Here is an 11,689-nt window from a genome sequence, read left to right as displayed (position 1 = left end):
CATATCAAGCTCAATTTGATTGTCGAAAAAGATCAATTTCATTGGTTGGAGCAATGGGTGAACAAGTGAGCTATGCAGGATCGGCGAGACAACCTTCTATGAAGGTAATTTCATCCCTATCATTTCAAGCAGTTATTCGTAAGGGGTATCCGGTGTATCTGTGTGAGGTAAGAGATTGGAAGCAAGGGGAGCAACAATTGCAAAATATTCCTGTGGTTTGAGATTTTCCTGATGTATTTCCTGATGATATTCCTGGTATGCCACCTGCTCGTGAGGTGGATTTTACTATTGATATTGTGTCAGGCGCCGAGTCAGTATCAAGAGCCCCATATCGCATGGCACCGTTAGAACTCGCTGAACTTAAATTGCAACTACAGGAATTATTGGATAAAGGTTACATTCGTCCTAGTACGTCGCCTTGGGGTGCTCCAGTTTTATTTGTGAAAAAGAAAGATGGAAGCTTAAGATTGTGTATTGACTACCGTGGGCTGAATAAAGTAACGGTAAAGAATAAATATCCTCTTCCGAGAATTGATGATTTATTTGATCAACTGAGAGGTGCAAGTGTATTCTCCAAGATTGACTTGAGGTATGGATATTATCAACTAAGGGTTGCAGAGCATGATATTCCTAAGACAGCCTTTCGCACTAGATACGGTCATTATGAATTTACGGTTATGTCTTTTGGGTTGACCAACGCCCCGGCTGCATTTATGGAATTAATGAATCGAATTTTTCAACCATACCTCGATCAGTTTGTGGTGATATTTATCGATGATATCTTGGTATATTCTCCAGATAAAAAGACACATGCAAAACATTTGCGTGTGACACTAAATACACTGCGTGCGAGGAAGTTATATGCCAAGTTATCCAAATGTGAGTTTTGGTTGAAAAAGGTTGCTTTCTTGGGGCATGTAGTTTCTGGTAAGGGTATCTCAGTAGATCCTTCTAAAGTTGCGGCAATCTCGGATTGGCCAAGACCTACCAATCAATCAGAAGTAAGAAGCTTTTTGGGTTTGGCAGGGTATTACCGAAGATTCGTTCTTGATTTTTCGAGGGTTGCGAAGTCATTAACTAATTTGCTGAAGAATGACACAATGATTAATTGGGATCGTGAATGTGAGTCCTCTTTCTTAGAATTGAAACATCGATTAATTTCAGCACCAATCTTGGCTTTACCAGTAGAGGGTGAGGATTTTGAAGTTTATAGTGATGCTTCGAAAAGGGGATTGGGATGCGCCTTAATGCAGAATCAAAGAGTTATTGCTTATGCGTCACGACAACTAAAACCTTATGAAGAAAATTATCCTACACATGACCTGGAGATTGCAGCAGTACTATTTGCTTTGAAGATTTGGAGGCACTATCTTTATGGTGCCCATTGTAGAATGTTTACTGACCATCAGAGTCTGAAATATATCTTCACCTAAAGGGAATTAAATTTAAGACAAAGAAGATGGTTAGAATTGGTGAAAGATTATGATCTCGAAATTGTATATCATGAAGGTAAAACAAATGTTGTAGCTGATGCCTTGAGTCGAAAACCAAGGCATAAGTTGGGTTATATGTCAGTTTCTGATGAACTGTATCAAGATCTAGCACGGATGGAAATTGAAGTACTTGGACGGGGCATGACGCGGGGATATTTGCAAATTATGCAAGTTGAGCCTGAAATTTATAATCATATTAAAGCGGCTCAAATGGAAGATGATAAGATGGTCGAGCTGGCTATAAAAGTTCAGGGCGGTCAGACTCAAAACTTTAATATTGCTTCAGATAGGAGTCTTCGATTCCATGGGAGGTGGTGTATCCCAAAGGACCGAAGCGATTTGAAAGAAAAAATTATGAGTGAGGCTCATAATACACCACATTCAGTGCATCCAGGGGGGATTAAAATGTATCAAGACTTACATCAACATTTTTGGTGGAAGGGCATGAAGAATGATGTAGCTAAATTCGTTGCACAATGTTTAAACTGCCAAAAGGTAAAAGCAGAACATCAGGGACCGATGGGGTTGCTACAGCCTTTAGAAGTTCCGCTCTGGAAATGGGATTCTATTGCAATGGATTTTGTGATAGGACTTCCAAGGGCGAAGTCGGGAACAGATGCAATTTGGGTGATTATAGATAGATTAACTAAGTCAGCAGTGTTCATCCCAGTACGTATGACTTGGAGCATGCAGAAGTTGGCCCAATTATATGTTCATCATGTGGTTAAACGACACGGTTCCTGAGGTAATCATATCGGATCGTGATCCACGTTTTCAATCTCGTTTTGGCAAAAATTGCAAGAAGCCTTTGGTACTCAATTGCATATGAGTAATGCATTTCATCCAATGACTGATGGTCAATCAGAGCGAACTATCCGTATTCTGGAAGATATGCTAAGAGCTTGTGCAATAGAATTTCAAGGAAGTTGGGAGGACCACTTGGATTTAGTGGAATTCTCAAATAATAATAGTTATCAAACAAGTATTGGAATGGCTCATTTTGAAGCTCTTTATGGATGAAGATGCAGAACTCCTTTAAATTGGGATGACATGAGTGATCGACTGATATTAGGTCCAGAAATGATCGAAGAATCAAAAAAATAAGATTCGAGTTATCAGGGAGAAGATAAAGATAGCTCAAGATCGCCAAAAAAGTTATGCCGATAAAGCCCGACGTGAAGGCCAATTTCAAAGTGGAGATTTCGTCCTGATAAAAGTATCTCCAATGAAAGGTATTAGAAGGTTTGGAATTAAAGAAAAATTGAGTCCACGTTATGTTGGACCCTATGAAATCCTCGATCGAGTTGGGGATTGGGCTTATCGGTTAGCACTTCCTAATTCCATGGAACGAATTCATATGTGTTTCATGTATCGCAGCTTCGTAGGTATGTCGCAGATCCTTCTCATATTTTATCTCCGGATGAGTTAGAGCTAAATGAGGATCTTTCATATGAGGAAATGCCTCTTGGGATCATGGACACAAAGGTTCGAACTACGAGGAACCGAGATATTCGTATGGTGAAGGTAATGTGGTCCCGGCATGGAGCAGAAGAGGCCACGTGGGAAGTAGAACAAGAGATGTTCAAAGCATACCCACATTTGTTTAATTAAGTAGTGTTGTTATGCGTTTGAGTTTAGATTTCGGGGACGAAATCTTTTAAGGGGGAGTGAATTGTAATACCCCGATTTTGGAGTATATAAAATAATATTATTATAGCAAATAAATATTTTTATAATATTTTGGAATTAAGAAATTAATATTTTGGAATAAATTTTATTCCTATTTTATATATTGATTATGATTGAAAAGACTATTAAACGGATAAATATCGATAAGGATAATTATAAAATATAATATATATATAATAATAATATTAATGGTGATGATGATAAGGATAATATTTATAATAATAATAATAATAATAATAATAATAATAACAACGTTAATAATAATAATATAATATAATATATATAATAATAATATAACTATATATATATAAAACAAACCAACCCACCTGCGAATGAAGGCAGAAGACGAAACGCGAAGGAGAAGAAGATAGGAGAAGAAAAAAAGGAAGAAAAAGATTTAGCTGTCTGATTTCGATTTCGACTTCGGTATTGTATTTCTTGTTATACGTAGAATTTAATTATGGATTTTAATATGAATTTAGATATTGAAGATATTAAATTAGAAATTCTTCAAAAATTAATAACTAGCTATTTGGCTATTTAATCGATGAATTTCTTTAGCTAATAGCCTATTCTTAATCCTAGTATTATATTATGAGAATTTCGTATCGATCCGAGCCGAATTGAAAACGGCAGCGTACTGCACCTGCCTGTTTATTCATATCTTTAAGTAATTTTATTTAATAATCGGGCGATATAAATATTATGAGGTATAAGATTTTATAGCTAGAATATCGCAGTCTATCAAATATAAAAGTTTGAAACACAACGAGCTAACTATAGAAATTAGCTTTTGAATAAGCAGGTAGCTCCTATGTATAAGTATATAGCTCAGCTGATTTGAGTAAATAATGGGGCAGGTGTAAGTTGGAAGAGATTTGGGTGAAATTGCGGGAGCTAGGGAGTGTCGATAAAAGGTAAGCAGTAGGGAATTAAATCTAATTTTAAGAAATTAGGTATGCATGTGCATACGATTTTGATTAATATGTTAACGTGATATTATGTGAATCATTTTGTTGCATGTATATATTTATATATATGTGTGCGTATGCATGTGGGAGACTTCACGGTTTATGATATTTGATATACGTATTTGATCGCGTTGGTGAATTTATGAAAATGAGGATAGGTGAGCTGTCTCACCAGCCCTTTTCGGTAAATTCACTTATTTAGCATGTTACACACATATTGCACGGTTTATCGGATGTGTTTTATGAATCTATCGTTTAGTCGCCGTGTGCGGTAATGCTAGGCGAGGGCATCATCTGGGGTTAGGATATTCGACCCCGATGTACCGTAACACTTTGGCGATAGTGGACAATAGTAGTCGGACAACTGGGTGACTTAGTCGCACGGTCATTCAGGGATTAGACCCATTGTAGTTGAGACGTATTTGGTCTAATCATTCGTGCTCGGTGTTGTTCCACTCATTGGACTGATTGCTAGTGAGGTCTACCGGTAGTTTAGGATCATATCCCAAACTCCAAACGTGATCCCGTTAGGGCGCGCAAGGAGGAGTAGAGTTTCCGGGTTTCCCTTGGGTAATTCCAGGTTGCACGGATTCTACTACATTACATGGAATAGGGCTAGTCAGTGGGGGTCCTATCTTCGCTATCACAGACTAATGGGGCGTCTTGTGGTTAATGGCGACAACGTTCGGCTATCCATGTATTGATTGTGGGAGTGGTATGGTGGGTATATGGAAGTGACCGGATGACCGTTACATTATTATGGGTTTATCAGGTCCTTCCTTGAGCTGAGGATTTTCCGGCTACTTATTGACGATGGTCTAGTGAGCTTGTTATTACGGGGCCGAGGGTATTCCGACTGCTCACTTAGACAGATGTAGTGAGCCCATGATTATGGAGCCGAGGTTATTCCGGCTGCTCACTTTGGCGGATATATATATGTGAGTGTGCATTGTTGTCGAGTTTGATATCTGTATTGCATCATTTCACTATTGGCATGACATGACACGTATTTTATGATTAACGGGAATTAGACTTTATTTTAAAAAGGTGTGAAATGACATATTTCACGTTAGTTCTTAAAATGGATTTAATTCTGGACTGCTTTTAAGAAAATATTTGTTTCAGGTATGCATGGCACATCCGAGACAGGGGACGTCTCGAGACATAGAAAGATGGGCTGAGTGAGTGAACTTACGTATATTGTATTATATGTAAATTTTTAACCGGAAAAACCTCTTGTTAAGGGGTGTGTTTTGTAAATATTTATAAATCAGATTTTGGTATATATAATAATGCGCTTTTATGGTTAATTTAGCCTTAACACTGTATTGTGGGGCCCGAAGTAGGAGGTGACGACCTCATGATGCAGTGTGGCGGTAGCATTTCCAGTATGAGCCAACTGGGGGTGTTACACCCTAGCCCACCGATGGGCCCACTTTCCATCTTATTTTGAGCCAAAACCCTAAGTATACATTTTTTATACTTAATAACTTGCCCCGTCGCCTGACTCCCAAACGTCATTCCTCGATCGCCGTATGATAAGACGTTTGAGAGTATGTAGCTTAAGTGATAGTACTGCTCTGATGCCGTTTCAGGTCCCATCAGTGGGGTTTAAAATACCCCAATTCGAACCCATATATCTCATTCAACAATAAAACTTTTCGTTCTATCTGCATTCCCTCACGCTCTTCAAATTTCTTTCGATCTGCATCCAAAGTGAACAATGGCCAACCAATACGTTCCACCCCTACCTGTCGATGGATCAGACCCAGAAATTTCCTTCGTATGATGCAAGGCTTTAACCCCAACCATTCGACCCTACTGTACTAACCCCGAAGATTCTAATCGGATGAGGGAAGTGCTAGGAGGCGGAAACCCTTTAGCCATTAACAATCCTGCTTATAACTCTGTCCGTATAAACGACAGTATTAAAACCCATATAAACGATCCCAAAGAGCCCTATCGTACCTGGTACACCAGGGTAGCTGAACGTTTCCAAGAACAATGGAAACTCCAACATATCGACCAAGCTATCTTCCTATCCACCCTCCCCTTCCATTTGCACGAGAAGGTGTTGTTGGCCATGGCAGCCTTCTGGCATACGGAAATAGGGGCCTTCTGCCTGCCATTGGGCCCCATTGGCCCGACCCTGATGGACGTGGCCCTGATCGCCCACCTCCCTATCGTGGGTGAGGATCTGGTATCGGGCTCCTTGGACGGGCGGGAGCCCGCAGCAGACCACCTCGGGTGGTCGCTGGCAGGAATAAAAGAATGGAGCTTGACGAAGTTCACAACCGACCAATAGGGGGCAGAAAGGACCCCTGTAACTGACCGCGACCACACCGCCTTTCTCTTGTTCTGGCTATGTAGGTATGTCATCGTCTCTCCCTCTAAATGCGTTCTTTCTTCACACTTAGATCTAGCCATTTACTTGGCCTCAGGTCGTTTCTTCTCACTAGGCACCCTTTTCCTTGCTAACTTTTTTTAGGGTTTGTCTCGAGTTAGCACCCGCCTTACAGATACCAAAAAACTAGATACGGCTACGTCATATCCTTTTTGGTTTTTAGAACTTTGATTCCGTCTATATTTTCCTGACACTTTTTGTCTTGGCCGCCCTTCTAGAAATCCTTCACCCGAACTCTCTTTGGGACTAGCTCTGACCAAACTATGTCCCATTCACGCCAGTGTACAACCATCAGACCCTATCATTACGGCCATTGTTTCTGATAATCGTAATAACTCCCAATTTTATGTATATGAGAGATATGCCCGCTATGCAGTCGGCTTGTTCTGGCCTTTCCCTGTAGTTTCCCTTATAGCCAATCCAGATCCCTTTCCTCATTCGACCTACCATTTTTCCTGGGATGCATCCCTCAAGCCTAGATCTTTATTCGCCAGTAAGAGGTTTGATAAAAACAAAAGGGCAAAAATATTTTTATACTTTTAATTATCAACCCCAGTTCCTGGCGCGGCAATTCGGCTGTTGTCAGGGGTTACCAGGTCCTCTTGCCCGTCCACATCTCATAACCCAAAGCCCGGACGACAAGGTTATCCTCGAACTTATACTCGTCTACCTTAACTAATTTAGAACCTATATTTCTTCCAACTCTTATATTCCGTTTCAAGTCTTCCCCCAAACCATTGAGAACTTTCGAAATTAGTGATCGGATATGTGGGCCCTCCTGGTCCCTGCAAAAGATCAGTTGCTGGGCATACTCTTGCCCCAACCTACATTAGTGCTAGGGGCGGCCCGACCACAAGTTGCCCCCCGAAAGACAGCAGCTGCCCCGGGTGTTGGGACCAGTGTTCCCAAGAAGAAAAGAAAGATGTCCCTAACCCAGGCTGTTCCGACCCCAAAAATAGACCAGCAGGCCGTCGAGGAATATTCGATATCCCGTCCTCTGGACACGATATCAGTAAGGATCCGTCTTCACCTAAGTAAGCATCTGAATTCCTTATTTACTTTAAAGTTCTTCAAATATTTGACTTGTACTTTATACCTTATGACAGATCCTACCCAAGCAGCAGCTCCTGCCGATCAACCGACTTCTACTCTGGCCGCCCTACCAAGCCATCCATCCGACCAGCCCCAGGTACCTTACTTGTACTTCCATCTTTTTTTAGATTAACCTTCTTAGTTCTCACCATACTCCTTATAAGTTCCTCCCGCCAATGTCCAAGCTGCACCGCCGATGATTAGTCGGGAGAAAGATCCGACTAAGAGGCCGTCTCTTCCCTCCCTGCTAGTAATTAGTCCAGAGAGGAACCCGACTAGGAGGCAACCTTTCCCCTTTCCGATGTCAAGAACCTCTGTAAGCCTCTCATATATTATACACTTGCTAATACTTGGATGTATTAATAATACACACTTGGAATAATTTCCAAGTGCCTTCGCAGATTCCACCCACGAATGAACTGGAGGTGACGGCGGCTGTTGCAGAAACCCTTGAAGTGGCGGCTCGACCTATACGTGGACCGATGGCGGAAGTGGTCCGACCCCCATTTTCACCAAGTCCGAACTTGGAGCTGGCTGCCCCCACTGCAGCCGCCCCCCAGCCGGAGGCTGGGGAAGAACCGGCAGAAGATCAACCTGCCGACCCGGCTGCCAGCCGTCTTGAGGGCCCGCAACATTTTTTTGAGGATATTTCTTCTTCCGAATCGGGGGAAACCTCCGTCAACCAGAATTTGGAGGTGGTCGTAAGGCCTTTACCACATTTTTTACATATGTATGTATATTACGTCGGCTGCTAACTATTCTGTCCTTTGATCTTAGAGCTCTGGACCAATCCTTACTCTACCAGGCCAACCGTCTGCCAGTAAGGAATTGGTAGTAGGGGCCCTGGCCGTCCGACCTCCACGCCCTCGACCTTCGACTTCCTTTGTGTCATCCGTTTCCACGGTTCATCAGGAGGTAAGTGTAAATCTTCCAAATACCTTTCCCCGCCAACTTTCCATTAATCAAACTGATAATTTATTGAATTATCTTCATTCAAGGTCGCCTTGACCTTGCCTCACTATCAGTTGTCTCAATTTTTGATGAAGTTCAGGTCGTCATTGCTCAAGCAGTCAACCGTCGTTTTGCGGACGTAGGGCCGGAATCCCTTGAAGGCCTTACTTAGACGGTTGGCGACCTACTATTCCAGACTTCGTCAGATTCGGCGGCTGCTCCAATTCTTCATCGGCTGATGGAAAGGTTAACGGAACTTCAAAATGATCTTCCATCCATCCGACACCCATCGGCCGAGCCGTCCCAGCCAAGCTCCGAACCGACCGATCTGGAGGCTTCTCAGGTCAAAACTAGAAAATCCCTCCAACAAGCTACTGAGCGGCTGAACGGCCTTCTTCAGACTGAAACTCAAATTGATGAAATCATTCAACAGAAGAAAAAAGAATTGGAGGCACTTCGGCAGGAAAAGACCGTTCTGACTGGCCATATATCTGAAGAACGGCGGCTGATCGAGGGGTGCCAACGTGATGAGGCCAGCTTGGATCGAGAACTGAAGATTCAAGCCCGGTCTCAGTTTATTAGAAGATATCAAACCGCCATCAGGAATCATCGAGTAACCAGGGCCGAAGAGAAGTGGTCCCAAATTAAAATTTCCCTGGGGGCCTCTTACTAAACTGACCCATGTAATTCTTTTTGACTTAGTAAAATTTCCTCTTCTATCAATAAAGATCACTCTATGAATTCCGAATCTCAAGTAACTATATTAACTCATTCCCCTTGATAAATAATACAACCCTCTCATGATAAATAAACAATTCAAACCTAAAACTAGAACATACCTGAGGTATTAATAAAATGTCACAACATCGACCCCATGTTCTTTCTAACAACTGGGAAACTGCCATGCAACCCTTCCTTGTAGGTAATCATCCTGCCGGTGGTCATGCAGAAGACTTAGTGCATGTACTTAAACAACTGGATTTTAAATTCGGGTTCTCTCAACGAGGGAGAAGAACCATTCACTGCGTAATTCGTCTAATGGAACACGTCCTTGACGGATGTGAGACTCTTCATGACATCCTTAGCCGCCTTCCTGATATTGACCATCATATGGACCTGATTGAACACCATGTAATAGCCATACTTCCAAATCTTGGCTGGGACCATGTATTTTCCAACCAACGAGCAGTCTTTTCCAGACTACGTGTTCTGGTTCACTGCGAACGCCAAGCAATAACAGACATGAAAGCTCATACTAATCACGATCTGGAAGAAATGCAAAATCAATGGGAGCGATACCGACATGATCTCGAAGATCTGCTTGATGAAGAACTGTAATTAATCTCCAATAATTGGGATGAAGACTCTAACTCGGAAGAAGAGAGACCCACATGCATTCACCTCTCTGACAACGAATGAACCTTCTCTCGGGTTCGAACCCTTTTATTTAGGTTCTAAATAAATTAATAATAATTTATGAATTCTTTTTACCTAAAAAGGAAGAAAAATACCTTTTCAGATATATGACATTAATACAATTATGTACTCTTTTCCCTTCTTGATTTATTATAATGAAAGCACCATTTCCAATTTCCTAATGATTAATAAATGGTCCCTCCCAATTTGGAGACAACTTTCCCAATTGATCAACCTTCTTGTACGTAAGTAAAATGGTTTTCCAAACCAAATCTCCATCTTTGAAAGTCCTGTAAGAGACCTTTTTTCCGTAATGTTTACCTCTGATCTCACTCTGCTTTACCATCTGGTCAACTGCACGGAGTCGACTGACATCCAAATCTTCCAACTGTTGCAACATGACCTGGTGATATTCCTCAGTGAATTCTCCAGTGATAAAATATGTACGACCTAATGATACTTGGATTTCGGCCGGAAAAACGGCATTTTGTCCGAAAGTAAGCTGGTAAGGCGAAAATCCAGTTGTCGTGCTTCTGCTATTTCTATGTGCCCATAAAGCTTGAGGTAGTAACAAATACCATTTTCTCGGATTTCCTTCAACCATTTTCCTTATAATTCCGATAATAATCTTATTAGCTGCTTCTGCCTACCCATTGGCCTGAGGATAATATGGGCGAAGAATGATTTAACTGAATACTATATTCTGCCAAGAGTTTCACAATTTTTTCTCCGGTGAAAGCCAATCCCTGATCGGTAGTCAAAAAGTGAAGGATACCATATCTATAGATAATCTAATTTAATACAAAGTCGATTACTTTTTTTTTTATCCACATTTTTTAATGCAGTTGCCTCAACCCATTTGGTGAAATAGCTGTAGCAACCAAAATGAAAAAATGATGTTTGGATGAAGGAGGGTGTATCTTACCGATGATATCCATCACCCAAGACTTAAAAAGGCCACGGTTTTACCATAGCCTGGAATTCAATAACTGGTAGATGACTCAACTGCCCGTACCTTTGACATTCCTGGCATCCTTTTGCAAACTGGGTACAATCTTCGAAAATCTTTGGCCAAAAGAATCCCAATCGATCGATAGCCCATCTCATATTCAAACCTGCTCGATAGACCCCACAAACCCCACTATGAACTTCTGTCATAACTTCCAAAGCTTGCTCAGATCCTAGACACTTTAAGAGTAAACCTTCAAACGTACTTCTATACAAAATTCCTTCGATCAATTGGAACCGTAAAGCCTTCAATCGAATCCCTACCGGAACATTCGCGCCTGGATCTGCAGATAATAATTTCAGTCCTCCAACCGGTCACATCCTCTCCTCCTGATCCGACCTCTCCAAAACTAACTGTGGAATTCTTTTACATGCTTTTTGAGCTAACTCATCTGCATGTTGATTTTCTTCTCTAGGAATGAATTCAATCATTACTTCTGAGATTTTTGATAACAATTGGTATACCAGATATCCTATATCTATGCAAATGAGGGTAGTTACAAACATATTGCTTGGTTACCTGATTGATCACTAGTTGAGAATCCCCTCGTATTACTACCGATTGGACTTTCCTCGCTATCGAAGCCTCTAGCCCCAAGATTAAAGCCTCGTATTCTGCCGAATTCTGAGTCATTGCTTCTAACTGAAGTTGCAACTTAATCCTT

General features: G+C 41.4%; 1 protein-coding gene across 1 annotated transcript; it reads left to right on the top strand.

The window, feature by feature from the left end:
• Positions 1-257: 257 nt before the first annotated feature.
• On the top strand, positions 258-6,458 carry LOC127258494 (uncharacterized). The gene is made up of 6 exons (XM_051285345.1): positions 258-657; positions 799-1,410; positions 1,510-1,619; positions 1,989-2,162; positions 2,871-3,017; positions 5,949-6,458. Exons 1-6 carry the CDS (start codon positions 258-260, stop codon positions 6,456-6,458), a joined length of 1,953 nt encoding a protein of 650 aa, XP_051141302.1.
• The last annotated feature ends 5,231 nt before the right edge of the window (positions 6,459-11,689 follow it).

Source organism: Andrographis paniculata, unplaced genomic scaffold, assembly GCF_009805555.1.
Source record: "Andrographis paniculata isolate CXL003 unplaced genomic scaffold, ASM980555v1 Contig14END, whole genome shotgun sequence".
Taxonomy (NCBI): Eukaryota; Viridiplantae; Streptophyta; class Magnoliopsida; order Lamiales; family Acanthaceae; genus Andrographis; species Andrographis paniculata.
This window is presented reverse-complemented; position numbering and strand designations above follow the sequence as displayed.